Here is an 18,200-nt window from a genome sequence, read left to right as displayed (position 1 = left end):
CCAACATTTGGAATTATTACTTAGAAGCATAATCTAATAATCAATATTAGTTACCAAGCATACTCTATATGTATAATCAATATTAGAAGCGTAATCTAAATCCACAGAACAGTTTTTGATCAAGGTATATTCTAAGTGTGTATTGAGTTAGATGACTTCTGTGTCTTACTGTACAATAATTGTTTTTCTGTATTGTCCTGCACCTTACTGCACAGCAATAAATTAGCATTAGACATTTGCTGAAACTGGTTTTGTAAGTAAACAAACTTGAGGCTGGATACCAATTAATGAGTTAGGCTAGGGCCTCAGGAAGGGAGGTAGATATCAGCTAGGACGGCAGATAGAAACAGACAGAAGCTCATTAAGACATAAGAATTGAGTGTTGGTCAGAGACAAAAAACAAAGTCTCTGTCTGAGTGAAACCTTTTTTTTTGTTTGTTTTTTTTGTTTTAAAAAGAAACCTTGTCCTCATAAAACCATTTAAAGAAAAACAACTAAATGCGCATGCTCCACAAATTTAAGATAACATATAGACATGAATAACTAATTGTGGCTAAGAAGATTTGTCTGTATTTAATGAGAAAAAGCAAAACCCCCCTAAGAGGAGTACGCCGTGGAGAAGGGTATAAAAAGGGCTGTGTGTGTTTGCATAAGTTAGACTTTCTTCAGACTGCCACACTTTATTGTTTCAATAAAGTTTGATTACCTCTTGGCATGTACAAACCCTCTTGACTCTGAAGTTTTTTGTTAGGCTGGAAAGATTGTTTTCCACAACATTCTTCAGAAAAATCAGAATTCTTCAGAACATTCTTTGTTTTTCCAGCATCTTCTGCATATTTGACCGCTTTCCAGCAGTGCCTGTATGATGTGGAGATCCATCTTTTCACACTTAGGACAACTGAGGGACTCGTACACAACTATTACAAACATTCACTGATTCTCAAGAAGGCAACACACTACAGTAAGAGCCAGGGGAACAGGATGATTGGTGTAAATTGTTATTATTTTGTTTAAAGATCTTGTTGTTTTTTTTCTAAATTATTAGTTCTGCCCTTCATCCTGTTAAAACTTTTACACCCCCTTGGAATTTAATGTATATTATTCTTGAGAACCAATGAATGTTCGCACCTTTTTTATTTAAATGTTTATTATTTATTTAAATTATTATTTAAAATGATTAACATTTAGCAGATTTTTCAAGGTGTGTGTATTTATGTACCTCAACTGTATATAAAGACGTGGGTGCTTACATGATGAGGTGTTTGTGGCACAACCACAAAATCTCGAAGCTCACTAACAGACAGGCAGCATTATCCAGGTTATTTAAAAATACAGAATACAGGAAACACTGTTGTTCATTGATGAGCATGAGTATAATGAATAAGCAAAGGCTATTTCCCACTTTATAGATACAGTAAATAAAACGACAGCTGATATTGACCGCAGTAGTCTTATCGCATTAGTCAAGATTAGGGTGTGTCATGGTGGTTCAGTGCCTGCAACCATATTGTACTCAAAGGATTCACAAACTGTCACAATTACAATGTAGTTTTTTGTTTGTTTGTTTTTTACAATAATTGCAAAGCCAAGATCAAATATTATGCTATTACTTTATTGAGTTTACTAATAGAGACAACTAAAATAGGCTATGACAGCTTGATTGTAAATTGTTATGCTGTCTTGTTTATATCTATATATTATGTGAAACAGACGCAACATTTGTTACATTTTTTTTATTGCTTTTCTTTCTTTGTTTGTTTCTAACAATTCGCTTCGTCGAATTCCCGTGATGCATTCTGACATGGTTGGTCCAGCTGAGCCAAGATGGCGGACGTCGACGAACAGCTCACTGATGAGGAGAAGGTATGAACCGATTGATTAAAACTTTTGCGCTTCTTTTTTTCTCTATGGCCGTTTTACAGATAAGTGGTTTTCAACATTGTTTCCAGTCCTGGCTCGTTGTAACTACAGGATTTAGGAATGTGCAGGAAAATCTCACTAAACGAGCTTGCTAGCACTCTGTACCGTAATGTAATACGAGACGAGGACCGTATCGAGCTCCGGCTGGAGTTCAAATCGCTTCCTGTTGTTTGTCTAGTGCACTGAATGGGGTGTGGACGGCATTATTTCTATACTCTATGAAGTGCGCTAATGTGGTGATATAGGAAGGTATTTGGGACGTAGCCTGGCTAGTTTTGGGTGGCTAGTAATCCAAGTCAACCGTTGTGGAAGTGAGTTTAACTGCTCAGTGTAGTTTCATAGTTCAAGAAAACTAGCACGACTAGTAATCAAGTGCGTTATATTGCAACTGATAGCGATAATCAATGAAAACACTTTTTTCCCCCCACAGCCTTCTTTGCTCATATTTACCAAGGGGGGCCAATTTTAATGGAGGGAAGTGTATGAGTTAGAAAGACTGCACCGACTCCTTCATTTCAGCCCACGGCTTACAGTTTAAGTTCACTGGAAGAGTCAATAAAATCAACAGAGCAGGCGACTCCACTGTCCTAAATGACAATAATTACATTTGCTTTATTTATATTTCTCTTTTGGTTGCCCAGAACCCTAAGTGAATAGGTTAGAAGGTGCCAACTAATGTAGTGTAATAACGTACATGTATGATGAACTAGTTACAGCACTTCTCGACACTCCTCTCAGAGACTATGGAAACAGACCGAGACCTCATTATTTTTACTCTGGCTGCATCTGTGTTTTATCTCTGTGTTTAACCACAGAGAGACAATCACATTTTCCGTTCCACATTTTTGGTCCTTTATTGTCGAAATCCTGTATGTTTCGACTGAACCTGATAAGCTTCGATGTTTAAACAGGATCATCAAACTACTGGGCATTACCCAAACTGTGTGCTGTTGTTGTTTTGATTGTATTTTCACAGTTTGTTTGATTTTGTACAATGCCTTTGGCTTTTGTTTGTTTTCTCAGCCGAGTCTCAGTGCCCCGGCCCTGAGTGTGCATGCTGCTACATGCCTTCCTCCTTCCACCATCCCTCTGTGTGTCTGCAATCTGCTGCAAGCGAATGATCTCTTCCGGTGCTTAGCGTTGCTGCTTCCCTGCAAGCTTGTGACAGTTATGTGGTTAGATTCATGTAGAGACCAGCAGAAGCAAGCTGGGGTATTTGAGTTATTTGAGCTTCAACGTGGAGAGCCTGTGGCCTTAGCTCTTCTCCGAGTGATGAGTCCTAAACTCTGATGCATGTTGAAGATGCACTAATACTAGAATAATGTGGTTTTGGTACGGTAGCCTGGAGTAATTTAGTTCCCTAACTACGTTAAACGAGCAGGTTTTTAGTATAACCTGAAAGCAGAACACTCAGGATTTAGCGTTTGAGCCCTACAGACTTTGCGTCTCTTCTTAAAAACGCTAACTAGGCTGATTTGGCTGAATAAGACACAGAGATTTGTTGGTTGTCCCCCATAAATAGTTCACAGATTTAGCTAGAAAACGTTATTAATTTTGTCATAGCATGGGTTGAACACTTATAAATTCGTTAGCTAGGCCGCGGGGCAATAATGTGCTGTCCAGTCTCATGTTATTGTTGCTCAGAAACCTAGTTGATTAAGTTAAAAAGTGCAAACTAAGGGGGCTTTCTCACTGGCAGTTTAGTCTGAAACAGAGCACGGTGTACATGGAAAAATTGATCATGTGAAAGCTGTTCTGTGGACTGGGAAGCACACCGCGGTACTGAACCTGAGTCTACCTGTAGTTGGTGGTCTGAGTCCGGTTGCACTGGAACTATTCCATGATTTCCGTGGATGTGAACGCATCTCGCACTCGGTAACCTACACATGCGTTTTATCCGACGACGACATCGTTAGTTTCCACAACACGCGTGTACCATGAGTGGCAGGGGAACGTTGTGGGACACAGAAAATGTCCACTGCTGTGCATAATAGCACCAAAATAAAAGAAATATATATGTATATGTTGAGTCGCTTTGTGTTCTCCATGCATGTTTGTGATGTTCGGGCCGCAGCAGACATACCCAGTGTGAAAACCACCTAACATAATGTATGATGAAGTATTTTGCTAGTTAAGTGTATTAATAGAGACTAAGAGCAGCACATAGTGGTTGTGCCCCTTCAACACACTGTTGGCTTGTTGGCCAGTATTTCAGTAATGAACTGTGTGGTTCTGTCCTCACATTCCATGTTAAGGACATTATTTGGTTCTGGCTAGTGTTTGACCACAAAGGTGGTGTAAGTGCTAGTTATATGGCCGCTGTGCGTTGCATTTTATTCCACCTGGTTTTGTGTGTTTCCTCATACCCGTGAAATGATGGTTGTGGGTGATGTGTGCGATAGTTAAGTATCGTTATGCTTTGCACCAACATAAAGTGCATTGTGTTTATATATACACACCAAATAGAAATTTCTTTCAGTGTAAGGAACCTGGACATGAAATTTGCTTGTCCTGGATTTGTCCAGCCCTGTGTATATATACCCTTTCAATCAGTATGTCTTGGATTGTGTAGCTTTGGCTTTAGGTTCGTCTGACTGTCTCTCTGAGTCATTCCAAATTAAATATTATTTAGAAATAAATAGTATAATTTTCTCACAGAATAATACTAATTAGGGTAGTATCCCTGAGCTCACTGGACTTTATTTGCTTGTTGGAGCTTCTGGAAATTGTTGATTTTATGTTTTTTGTTTGATTTTTATTTCTTTCTTTTTGACAAATAAATGAACACCAGATGTGTTCAAAGTGATTTAAAATCTCATTTTATATATGGTAATATTAAATAGACATGGAGGGGAAATCCACTGTCACCCAATAGCCAACAAAGTCTCCATAATTTCTCTCTGGGAGACTTGAACACTTCAGGAGTATTCCCCAGCAACTTGGCCACAATGGCTGATGTCCTTTTGGTCACACCTTTGAATTTATTGCTGAGAATTTCTTGGCAGTAATAGATGGTATTTTAGAGGTGTATACAGTGTTAAGGCACAAGCTATCACAACTTCCTGTTGAACATTTTCTGTAGCATTGTACATGGCACAGTTATTCAGTCACCACTGACATAGCAATGTCCATGAAAAATTTTTTAGGGTTCTCCTGTACCCAGCTCAAAGTACTTAGCATTACGAGTACTTAGCATTCAAATTTATGCTCAAATTGATCTAATTAAGATTTTGTTGTTGCTGCTGTGTCACATACAGAAATGTGCCGAAGTTTCTTCGACACTACGAGCTTATGTTAAAAAAAAAAAAAAAGAAGTGCGAAACAAGTCTGCCTGAAGATCACTTCCTGCCACCTTGCATTTTCTGTACAAAGTTTCCCTGCAAAAACAACAGCAGATGGTTAACATATACACTTGAGGTCATACAGTGGTGCTTGAAAGTTTGTGAACCCCTTAGAATTTTCTATACATCTGCATAAATTTGACCTAAAACATCAGATTTTCACACAAGTGCTAAACGTAGATAAAGAGAACCCAGTTAAACAAATGAAACAAAAGTATTGTACTTGGTCATTTATTTGTTGAGGAAAATGATCCAATATTACATAGCTATGAGTGGCAAAAGTATGTGCACCTCTAGGATTAGCAGTTAATTTAAGGTGAAATTAGAGTTAATGGCATGACGATCAGTCTAAAGAGAACTTACCACTGAAAGTTTATATCCACCGTGCAGAATCTGCTAAATGTTAATCATTTAAAACAAAATATCATAAAAATTGCGTTTAAAAAAAAAAAAAAAAAATTTAGTACTGCCCTGAAGAAGCTATTTCATATAAGAGATGTTAACATACAGTCCACAAGACACGATAAGAACGGAATTTACACAAATGAAACCGTTCATAAGTTTACATACCCTTGATTCTTAAAGGGGTCGTATAATGATTTTTAAACATTGATTTTGTTTATTGGGTGTAATAGAATAGGTTAACATGCTTTAATGTTCACAAAACACATTATTTGTCACATACTGTACATTATTGCAGTATGTCTATTCCCAGGCTGCCTGAAACGCTCTGATTTCTCCATAGCGCCGCCTCCGAAAAGCCCAGAGTGCTCTGATTGGCCAGCTGACCCGTTGCGTTGTGATTGACCAAATCTATGCTATGTACACAGCTTCTGTGTGTACATGGGTACTCATGCAAAATACCTTTGGAACACTAAGATTCTTGTGATTCAATTGATATAAACCGTTTTAAGATACAATCACAACAGCAGCTACAATCTACAGCTCTGTCAGACCACCAACATACAAACACGCACTTAAAAAACTGAGGCAACTTAGCAAACTTTAGCTAGAACGTTAGCAGAGGTCTACAGCTGAACCACAACACGAAACTCCGCATTTGAACAGTCAATAGCAGATACTTCATAAAATAATCAAACACAGGTACAGGTTCTGATTCAGAAGTACAAGGAATCGCCCCACTTTTCAGGAGTAGCGTTTGTGTGTAGCCTGACTTGTACTCGCCCAGGTTCAGGAAGCTGTCCTCCATAAAATGCGCTGTGCACAAGCAAATGTTTGGGTTGTACTGCTCAGGAAGTTTATAAATAAACAGTAAGCACTGATTACTAATTGCGTCTTCTTTCGGAAGGCTAAACAAAGGGATTTTGCTTTTGCACCGAAACACGCAGCGTCTCCACGACATGGCGCATGAATTCACTGAAGCCTCGCCTTCTTTTTTCGTGCCTGCCTTTGGGCAGGATTATGCTGATGGTGCACGCTGTGATGTAGACGTGTTACGGAAGTAAGTCTGGACTTCGAACGACACGTTTTGGGCAGGTCTGGAGCAGTGTTCTCTGTTAGGTAAAATAAATCCTTTTGGGGGAGATACATGCACAAACAGATACTTCACACACCCAAACAAAAGGAAAATTAAAAATTATGATATAACTCCTTTAATACTGTGTGTTGTTACGTGGATGGTTTTTATGTTTTGTGATAGTTGATCATGAGTCCCTTGTTTGTCCTGAGCAGTTAAACTGCCCACTGTTCTTCAGAAAAATCCTCCAGGTCCTGCACATTATTAGCTTTTCCAGCATCTTCTGCATATTTAATCCCTTTCCAACATGGGCTATATGATGCTGAGATCCATCTTTTCACACTTAGGACAACTGAGGGACTCGTACACGACTATTACAGAAGATGCTAACATTCACTGATTCTCAAGAAGGCAACACACTACAGATTTTCTACAGAAATTTTTTATTTTTATTTTGCACTGCCCTCCAGAAGCTACACAAGATATTTACATGTTTCCCAGAAGACAAAATAAGCAGATTCTGCAAGGCATATGTAAATTTGCGACCTCAACTGTACGTACATTCTACATCTGTGTGAGGGGAAATACGTCATTATACCAGGACTTGGCAGTAGTAAAAGCAAAAACAAAACAGAAGCTCATAAAAAAATTTTAAAAACCTGCTTCCCAATTCACATTCCATAGTATACAGTTTGGGACACACTAACTTGCCTACATTTTCATTCGCGTTGAACATTAATTCATATTATTAGTTTTATGGTTCATTTGTGCATGTAATGCCCGGAGTAAGGAGGGAATCGAACTGAATTCCTGAATATTAATGGAGTCCAGATAATGCGCTGCTATAGTAAGGCTGTACTGCCGTCTAACCTGCTGAATCCAGATTCAGAAGTCACAGTGATTTCTCGCTCATGTTGACTGTTTAGCAATGGAGTTAATATATAATAACTTTTATATGCTGGCATTCCTGGGTCGATTTGTTTCCTGTCTTCATTAGCAAGGTACCCAAATATAAGACTTTGGAAAAGTGATGTATGTGATTGTGCTTGTGTTTGCATCCATTCCTGTGTATATTCTTTTCTCTCATTATATGCTGAGAATGCAAAAGAAAATGCTGAGAGGTACAGAAGAGAGGGATTCTAGCAAAGTTTGTGCCGTTCTACTGACTTGAGTTTAGTTTGCATAGCGTGTTATTTAAGGGATATGAAACTGATCGTATTGAAGCTCGGAAAGTGAGGCAACCTTGTGTAAAGTCAACCATAGTGAGTCTGCGTGAGCGTTTTTTTATTTAGTATTTTTAAAATTTTTTTATTTTAACTCTTGCTGCTGTGGGAAGTGCGATGAGGCCATCAGCTCATTGTTAAGAAAAGACCTCGCCCTTCTGAGGAGTGGCCTATAGCGCTGAACAGACCAGAGAGCACATCGCAATGTCTGATAGCAACTCTGGCCTAGTCTTCTTTGAATAAAATATATAATTTTTTTACACTACAAAAGTTTGCATCCCCCATGTTGTTTACATGTCGGGGTTGTGTTCTGTAACAAAGCGACAAACCAAACTCGAGGTTTTTAAAAATAATTTATTCCCCTCTGCTCTCAGACGTTCTTTACCAATCCTGGTATTTTCCAATGACCTTATTGGTCTTATTTGTGAAAATATAAACAAATTAGTAATGTAAACCACTGTGAACCTGACTGGGATGAAGCAGGAAATGATGAATGACAGAATGTAAGCAGTAAAGGGGACACAGCGCCACGCAAACACTATATATGCGTTCATGTTAATGAGTGTGGCCTTTGTCCAGCGAACTTCATATCTGAGGCATTAATCCGGATACATTTGAGAACGCGCCTTTTTCTCTACGTTTTGGCTTTCCCTCCACACCGAGACGGCGTTTTGTCCTGTGAAACCGAGCTTTTTGAAGACATTCCTCCCAAGTGGATACATTTGAAAACATCAGTCATGTGACCCGTTCAACTTAAACAAACAAGTTGGTGGACGATTTTGTACTGCAGTTGTTGTGATGCGATCCTGTTTGATAGGTTTATTAAAGAATAATGTCACTTTGTACAACCTTCAGTCTGCATTTTTATACAAACCACTGACGGAAATGACACAGGCCCAAGCTTCTTATGGTTTTACGCATATAGGGATGTAAGCGTTTTCAGACGTTTCAGTGCGGACGAGCAATTTTTGGAAAACGCCAGTGTAGACTTGAGCGTTTTTAAAAATGAAAATGCCGTTTTCAGATCTATCTGGATTAATGTGGATGTAGCCTGAATAGCCACGTCTGTGAATTTTCTGTTGGGTCTTGTGGGATCCCTGTACAGACCTCTTGATCCACACCATAAGGCGAAACCGACAAAACAATATCAGATGCTTTGAAACAGTTTAAAGGACATTATTAAGACAAAAAGTTTTTGTACATTATAATATATATATATTTTTTTATAACATACAGTATTTTGGGGTTTGTTTTTGTGGTAAATTTTCCTAATATAGTATGCGTCAAACAATTACCTGATGTTATCTGTCAGTCATCTATTATTATTATTATTATTATTATTATTATTAATATATATATTTTTTGCAACAGGTCCGCATTGCTGCCGGTTTTGTTATCCACGCACCACCTGGAGAATTCAATGAAGTTTTCAATGGTGAGAGCTCAAAACTGCACTCAGCTAGGAATAATTTCCACCAGAAACTAATGTGAATGTGATCTGTCTCAGCTCATGGAAGACATAATAATGATAATAATCCAAATGAGATGAATTTTCATGTTCGAGCAGGATCCCGTTGGCGATCCAGAGGGCTGGAATTGAAGACCAGCTCTGTAGGGTGTTGCAATGGTGTATACGTGTACTTTTGTATCACAGCTAAAACATACTGAGAATGCCTTTGTGTGATTTCAGATGTCCGGCTACTGCTCAACAATGACAATCTGCTCAGGGAAGGGGCGGCTCAGTGAGTGTTCACTTTTGTTACAAATTTACGTTTCAGTGGGACTGTGTTGTCTTTAATTCTGTTCTTCACCTATGTCCCACAACCCCAATAAATGAAGTGAGCCCAGTCCAGAACTTAACCCCTCTTTCTGACACTCAGTGCGTTTACATGGACAACAATAATCCACTCTTAACCCGATTAAGACCATACTTTGATTAAGAAACTACCATGTAAACAGCAATTTTTAATTACCTTAATCCGATTAAGGTCATACTCGAAGTAAGCAATAATCAAATTAAGACATGTGGAGTACTCCTGTTTTAGTCGCATTATGGACAGGTATTACAGACATGTAAACACCTTAATCACATTATGAACGTCGTGTGAGAGTTTTCACCGCATTTTGCGACAGGACACGATCACACACGGCCGTTTTACGTTTTACGGCGAACAAGAAAGTTTGGCTGCGTCCCAAACTGCATACTTACCTTCTATAGGCCTGTAGTGGGGAAAAATACATGTATCTCAGCTACTATATAGATGGTAAGTACGCGGTTTGGGACGCAGCCCACGGCTTCAAGCAGTTGTCTATTAGCACGTATAGCATGACAAATAATTAACTGCACTTAAAGCGTTCGTAAAAAAATTAAATAAAAACACCCAAAACTGTATACGGTACCATAACGAAGACGAACTGTATGTTGATACGTGAAATTCTGGAGGGACAGCATGGCGCGGTGACATAATGACGCGGGCTGTTAATCTAATTATGTTCTATAACATGTAAAACGGGAACATGACAGGAGTATTCTAAAAGCGACTCATGTAAACACCTTAATCACATTATTATCTTACTCAGAGTAAGGTCAATAATTAGATTACTGCAGTCCATGTAAACATAGTCATTGTTGTGGTTCATATCAGCTCTTTCTAGGAAGCTTGGGTTTTATTGCCTTCTTCCCACAAAACACTTCCCACCATTTTGCCATTGTCAGATTTGGCTAGTCCTGTTATTGGAGGAAAATGTTTCTCTCATGTTTCTATACTGGCCACTTAAGATAAAATACAGTTCAGCTGGTTCTCTAAAAGGTATTTCAGTCCCAGGTTTTTGTTGGCTTAGGAGTGAGATTAACTGTACTTTTATTAACTTTACTTTTATCCGATTTTAAAGCTTAGAATGGAATGTTTTCAAACCGTCCCTTTAATCTGGTTTTCAATCCATTTTTTTCTTCTCTCCATGAAACAGTGCCTTTGCCCAGTACAACATGGACCAGTTTGCACCCACCAAACTTAAGGAAGATCAGGTCATTTGCACCTTCGCATCAGTGTGATTTTTAACTAATATGATAATTTGTTAGCCTGAACAATGTCTTGGTCCTTTGACTAATTTGTCACCATTCCTCACATATTTATATAAACAAAACTGTTTTGATATAAATGATTGTCAGTTTGACTGTTCTTAATGAAGTAACACTAAACCCTTTGTTAAAATGCAGGTGTTGATCACGGAGCATGGAGACCTGGGAAACGGGCGATTCTTTGACCCGCGAAACAAGCTCTCGTTTAAGTTTGACCACCTGAAGAAAGAGGCCAGTGACCTGCGGTCCTACGAGGGTGAAGCAGCTCTGGAGCCGTGGAGGGACGCGTGTGACACTGCGCTCAGGGCCTACATCAAAGATCACTACCCTAGTGGAGTGTGCACTGTAAGTGAGCTCCATCCTGCCCTGCTTCTGGATCTGGAAGCTTTGGAACCAATCTCGCATCTCTCCCTGATGCCTAGCCATGCATCATTTCCCTCTGTGTTTTGTAATCACAAAAGGGCTTAGTACTAGTGTGTTAAGCGTTAAGCTTTTTCCCCTGTCTCAGTGTAGTCAATTTATCCGTCTCTTTTCTTATGCGATTTGAACATTTCTCCTGTTTAAAGTGTTCAGTGTTTGTGCACTTCCACAACCATCTCACTTCCTGTAGGTTTATGGGAAAACCATTGATGGCCACCAGACAATCATTGCCTGCATTGAAGGACATCAGTTTCAACCCAAAAACTTCTGGTAAGGTAGCATTTGTCCTTTGTGTCCTTTTGTGTTTCATTTCTCAAACTGTCTGAGGAAATCATGAGGTGGTGTCCTGTGTGTGTGCAGGAACGGTCGCTGTCGGTCCGAGTGGAGGTTCAGTGTGTCTCAGGGCGCGACTCAGGTGGTGGGTGTGCTCAAGGTCCAGGTGCATTATTATGAAGATGGCAATGTGCAACTGGTCAGCCACAAGGACATTCAGGAGTCTCTCACTGTTTCTGTGAGTTACAACAACGTTTATATCAATGCCTGTGAGAAATGGGCGCACATTGATAATAGAGGTTATCTGGATCTATATATATTTACATAATATAATATAATTGTGTGTATATGTATGTATGTGTATATATTTTATATATATATATATATATATATATATATATATATATATATATATATATAAACATAAGAGCTTACACTTTGGAAATTACCATTTGAATAATTTCCACTTTGAAAATCAGTTGAAGAACAGATGTTATATTTTTTTTATTTAATATTTACACTCTCACTGTAACTTCTTCCAGACCGACATGTAAACTATAGAGAGTTAGCAGTGTTACCCACACATCTGATAAATACTAGTGATACGACAGAATTATAGTGGGGAACTGTTTGGGGGGGGTTGCTCATATAAGTTGTTTGCACAGGCGTAATGCATGTACATATACATATTTTAATTTAAGTAATATACAGTAACTATTTTTTTCTGTTGCCGACTAATTGTTTTTGCTGCTACCTATCTACTTAAGCCTAATAGCATAATTGCTAATGCCTGTATTAGACTGTCCCGTTGCTAAGCGACACTGATTACTTTGTCATGGGCCCACACAACCCCGCATTAGAGTATTTTTCACATGACACAGCTCTCTGATGAATTTGTGTTTTTATATAATAATCCTAGTAATAAAGGGAGACAGAAAAGTATCAGAAAGCAATACAAAATGAAACTGGGAGAGAAACGTGAGGATTTAGGGTTGGGGTGGAGTCATTTAAATACCCTCCCACTCTTACAGATACTCTGTAAGCTGGTGGTCGACAAATTGTCAGTATTTTTCATGAACTCCGTGGGTTAAATTCCCCAAAATGTAAGTAATTAATTTAAATTTGCTAAGAGCATTTTAACACAAAAACAAATCAGGCCAGTAGTTTTCGATTGCAGTATTTAAGATCAGTCACGTTAAGAACATAACCATGTATAAGCTGTCAGACTGAATATCATTTGTCTGGCAAAGAAAATTATATATGGCCAATAGTTGGTTGTATGTGCTTGTTGAACGTCCCATTACATAGTTAGTTCCCCTTTACTCTTATAATAAGCGCCACTCTTCTAGGAAGGCTTTCCACTAGATTTTGGGTGTGGCTGTGGGGATTGCTCATTCAGCCACAAGAGCGTTAGTGAGGTCAGGCACTGATGTCAGGTGAGGAGACCTGGGGTGAGATCGACGTTCCAGTTTATCCCAAAGGTGTTCAGTGAGGTTGAGGTCAGGGCTCTGCGCAGGACACTCCAGTTCTATGTCAATCTTATCAGGCAGTGTCTTTATAGACCTTGCGTTGTGCACAGGGGCATAGTCATGCTGGGACAGATTTGGGCTTTTTACCGTCACTGAAGGGGAAATCTTAATGCTACAGCATACAGAGACATTGTATACAATTGTGTGCTTCGAATGTTGTCTAAACTGTTTGATGAAGGCCCACATATGGGTGTGATGGTCAGGTGTCCACATATTTTTGGTCATACAGTGTACATAGGAATGTGCTTCTGGTAGCAATTAAATTCACTTCACACCAGTCAAGTTCAGGTAAATGCTGTTGAACCACAAGTTTCGTTAGTGTATCAGCAGTTAAGAGTCTGAGCTACTGGAGAAAAGGTTCAAATCTCAGCACCAACACGCTGCAACAGAAGAGTACACAAGTCAGTCCCGTAACCCTGTCTGGTGCAGAGGCTTGAGACTGCATTCTGGCTAACCTTGCACTCTGACTTTTTTTTAAGTTGGGATGATTTTGCTGTACTGCACATGTACAGTATGTATGTGTATAATAACAGTAAACATGGGCAGTGTGTGGTTTTCTTCATTAAAGAAAACACATCATTATTTCTATTGCTAATTGGAAATGGATAGTCTGATTTCTGACTCCTGATAGTCTGATTTGTGACTGCTAACTCCTGTCCACATGAGGGTTATTCCTATCTTGGAGTTTCTACCCTGACCCATCAGCTCTTGACAGAAACAAGATATTTATTCCCTTTGTCCATGTAACTTTCAGGTTTATTATTTAGCCTCTTGCAAGCGACTAGTCTACTTGATAACAAGTGTCACTCTCGCACCCTGGGCATCGGCTCTAATCGCTTTCCTTCGAGTTATTTCATGCTTAAGTTGTGCTTGTCCGTATCTTTTTGACAGAATCCGAAGCAGACTGCTGAGGAGTTTGTTAAAGTTATTAACAACGCAGAGACTGAATACCAGGTAGGAATGAATTTGATACATTATTATTCATTTGGTGATTGAGCACTTCTACCGTTTCACTGCACCTTGTCTGGAAGACGTCTTCTGTTGCGTGTTAAACAACGAAACCAATGATTTATTTATTTATTTATTTTTGTCTCTCAGACTGCAATCAATGAGAACTACCAGAACATGTCGGACACCACCTTCAAAGCCTTACGCCGACCGCTTCCCGTCACCCGTACCAAGATCGACTGGAACAAGATCCTCAGCTATAAAATCGGCAAAGAGATGCAGAACGCTTAGAGCTGAGCCGGCATGCCTCCCCCTCTGCTCGCAGCACAAGCCAAGAAATGACCTGCGGGGAGCCTGGGCTTGAGCTCGAGGCCGGGGCCAGGCTTGGGCACAGGCACTTAGGACAAATGTGCTAAGAAATGTCCTTATTTCCTTTTTCTGTTTTGTTTTGTTTTTGTTTTTTCCCTAAAAGCCCAGGTTTAACCTCAGCTAAAGAGACTGCCTCCTTTTCTGTATTGCCAGAAGGCTATGAGATTGTTCTGTTGGGTGTACAGTAGCAGTGGTCCTTGCTGTTGAACCAATACCTCCTGCAACACCAGTGCACAGGGTCAGAAATGTTATACTTTTTATCCCCCACCTCCCTGATTTATACGCATCACTCAGAGAGGGGTTTCTGGACACCGCTTCAATTATGTCCTTGACCAAATGTTTAATCTCCACTAATTAAAATGCTGTTTTTAAATACGCTTTGGTATAGAGTTTAATTTTGTAAACCTTCTTGAAAGTTATTGATTTTAATCCAAAATTCCAGGTTTTTTTCTTTTTTTCAATCTTAAGCAGATGGGTTTTTTTTGTATGAAGAAGGTTTAGGGTGATTACTGCTTAGGTTAAAGCCCTTTTTTTCTACTTTGAATAGCCTTTACACACCTTCATTAACATTTACATGATCTTGATTTGGATTATAAAAATAGTTAAATAAATAAAACTAAACATCAGCTCTCAAGACCTCTAAAAGTGTTTATATATGTTCACATTATTGTCCTCAATTGAATTTTTTGAAATTGTTTCCGCCATTAGCTTAAACTAATCTGCAGTCCAAAATCAAGTCATTTAAAGTTATATGTTTAAGTATGTCTTTGTTTTGGCAGTATTATACCTCTCTGTCCTGAAAACTCCTCAGTACCTGAGTGATAGAAGCATATTTACACCATTTAAAGCTCCACATACAAAATCACTGCTATTGGAATATATTATTATGGACAATAACTTAATACTCTAGGGATCATTTGTGAGGTGTGTGTTTGTTTCACCCGACAAATGAAAATTGAACAGGGTTTCCTGATGCCTGTTTTATGCCAATGTTTAATCAGCACAATAATTTCTTCCCTGAAAGCAGTGTGTATTGACAGTACTTCTTAAGTGTACTGCCATTTGAAAATTTGCCAAAACAAAAAACCCCACCAACTGTGGTCGCAATATCGCCCCCTGGTGTCTCCAACTGGTAGCATTACTGTATGCAGTTCCACAGTTTAGCCTCAGTTTCTGCTTCCTTCCCGAGCATTTGCTATTTTTTTATATAGTGTATGAACAAATAGGATTCCGGACAAATAAAGTATTTGCACCAACTTGCGTCTTTTGTTATGGAGTATATTTTAAAGGGTCATTTAAATATTACAGGAGGGTTGGAAGGGTCTAGAATTGATTAAATATCACAAATCATGGTGTTCTTTTTTGCAATGGAAGATTCATTTGTTTTTTTGGGGGGGATTCACGTGTCATCAGCAGCTTGTAAGCTCCCTGATGTTAGTCACATTGTTTCGAATGGAGTGAATTACAATACTGTTTCAAAGGATGCAATGGGGGCGGGGGGTGAATAAATGTTTAGGAAAGAAAATCTCTCCCCAGTGTTGTAGCCTAGTTTTTACAAAACACTTTCATTCTGTAAGAGCTGCAGTTTCATGACACTGGAAAGTTGAACTTAATAAAATGATACTTGATTAATAAATTCTAACAATTTATGAATTCATAAAGAGGCTGAATGCTTTTTGGAAATGAGTTGTATACAAACGTTTTGAATTTCAAGTGTTAATCCTAGAACTTGAGTGAATTTCATTCTCAGATTTTAGTTTGTGCTGTTGCAAAACATGAAATTCAATTTAAGTTCAAAACTTCAGATGGTATGATTCAAATTCACATTCAGAGTTTTCATTTAATTGAAATTCTAATTTCTAATGGAATGATTATAACTCCAATCAGTCAATCACATATCAGCAGTGCAATGCATAAAATCATGCAGATACAGATCAAGACGTTCAGTTAATGTTCACATCAGACCTCATAATGTGGGAAAACTCCTTGATGAGAAAGGTAAGTGGAGAACAGCTAGACTGGTTCGAGCAGACAGGAAGTCCATAGTAACACAAATAATTACTCTTTACAGAGGTGGTGTGCAGAAAAGCATCTCAGGATGCACAGCATGCTAAACCTTAAGGTGGACGGGCTACAACAGCAGAAGACTGCATTTGGTTGTTTCAAAATGCCTTGTCTCATAAGTTTAGGCTGATGGTGGTGTAATGATGTGAGAAATGTTTTCTTGGCACACTTTAGTTCCCTTAATACCGACCGAGTATTGTTTGATTAGGTCTCAAATTCCTTTATGGCCACAATTGTTCCATTTTATGATGATTACTCCTGGGATAATAGGAGCACCACCCAAATATGATCGTACAGTGGTCCCTCTCTCTTTTTTTTTGTACTAGTCTTCAACTGTTCAGTTTTGGTGAGCCTGTACCCATTACAGCCTCAGCTTTCTGTTCTTGTCTGACAGAGGTGGAATTTGGCATGAGCTTCTGCTGTTGTAGCTGAACCATCTCAACGTTCGTCGTGTTGTGCATTCTGAGATGCTTTTCTGCTCACCACAATTGTATAGAGTGATTATGTGAGTTACTGTGGCCTTTCTGTCAGTCTGGCCATTCTCCATTGACCTCTCTCATCAACAAGGCGTTATACATCCTCAGACCTGCTGCTCGCTTTTTCTTTATTACACCATTCTGAGTAAACTCTAGAGACTGTTGTGTGTGAAAATCCCAGTTATAGATCAGCAGTTATAGAAACCAGCCCAACAGACATGCCAATCAAACTCGCACATTTTCCAACCCGTTCTGATGCTTGATGTGAACATGACCTGGAGCTGCTGGAGTGTATCTGCATGATTTTATGCTTTGCACTACTGCCAGAAGATTGGCTGATTAGATAATTGCATGAATGAGTAGGCTCCCTGGGATAGGCTCCAGGTCCCCCGTGACCCTGAAAAGGAGTGAGCGGTAGAAGATGGATGGATGGATGAATGAGTAGGTGTACAGGTGTTCCTAATAAATTGTCCAGTGAGTTTGAATTTGGACTAAACCCAGTCCATTCAAGGGACCAGTCTAACAAGCATTGCAGTGCCCAGTGTAACTGTTCAAATGACAAATACACGACTCTCGACAGGCTAATAACTGCAAAGTCTTCATTAATACCTATAATTAACTTTAATCATATTGGGGTGTGATTTCCTGCACTGTAACCAAATGAACAAGATCACATGATTACAGTCAGTAACTACACACCTACCAAGTGCCTCTGCACCTTATCAAGGACAATGAGTGTAGTTACAAGATGGACCTGATAAACTGGAAACTAAATGTGCACGGATGTCTATCTTATGTCTTCTTATGTGCGCTTCGCATCTCTCGGAGGCGAAATGAATCCACACACTAACTGAAAAGAAAAAACAACAACAACAAAAAAAGACTGTCTATACGTTCTTTCAGACGAACAGCTGGAACCGCTTCGGAAACGGGTGCAGTCTGTGGATTTATTTTCCACCAGTATTACGGAAAATCCCGCCTCCCTGCCCTACTGCAGCACCCTGATTGGATAGTTCACAGCTTGCGCAATCAGCTATTCAATCATGCTACCTTCATGTGCTCTCGGAGTTGTCGTGAAATA

At 39.1% G+C, this 18,200-nt stretch overlaps 1 protein-coding gene across 1 annotated transcript; it reads left to right on the top strand.

Annotated features, from left to right (window-relative positions):
* The first annotated feature begins 1,793 nt into the window (after positions 1-1,793).
* On the top strand, positions 1,794-15,839 carry capza1a (capping actin protein of muscle Z-line subunit alpha 1a). Its single transcript, XM_053635860.1, has 9 exons — positions 1,794-1,863; positions 9,333-9,396; positions 9,652-9,703; positions 10,929-10,986; positions 11,179-11,385; positions 11,651-11,730; positions 11,821-11,971; positions 14,154-14,216; positions 14,361-15,839. Exons 1-9 carry the CDS (start codon positions 1,825-1,827, stop codon positions 14,499-14,501), a joined length of 855 nt encoding a protein of 284 aa, XP_053491835.1. The 5' UTR covers positions 1,794-1,824; the 3' UTR covers positions 14,502-15,839.
* The last annotated feature ends 2,361 nt before the right edge of the window (positions 15,840-18,200 follow it).

The sequence above is a fragment of the Ictalurus furcatus genome, chromosome 11, assembly GCF_023375685.1.
Source record: "Ictalurus furcatus strain D&B chromosome 11, Billie_1.0, whole genome shotgun sequence".
In the NCBI taxonomy this organism is placed as follows: domain Eukaryota; kingdom Metazoa; phylum Chordata; class Actinopteri; order Siluriformes; family Ictaluridae; genus Ictalurus; species Ictalurus furcatus.
The sequence above is the reverse complement of the archived record's forward strand: the minus strand, read 5'-3'. Positions and strand labels throughout refer to the sequence as shown.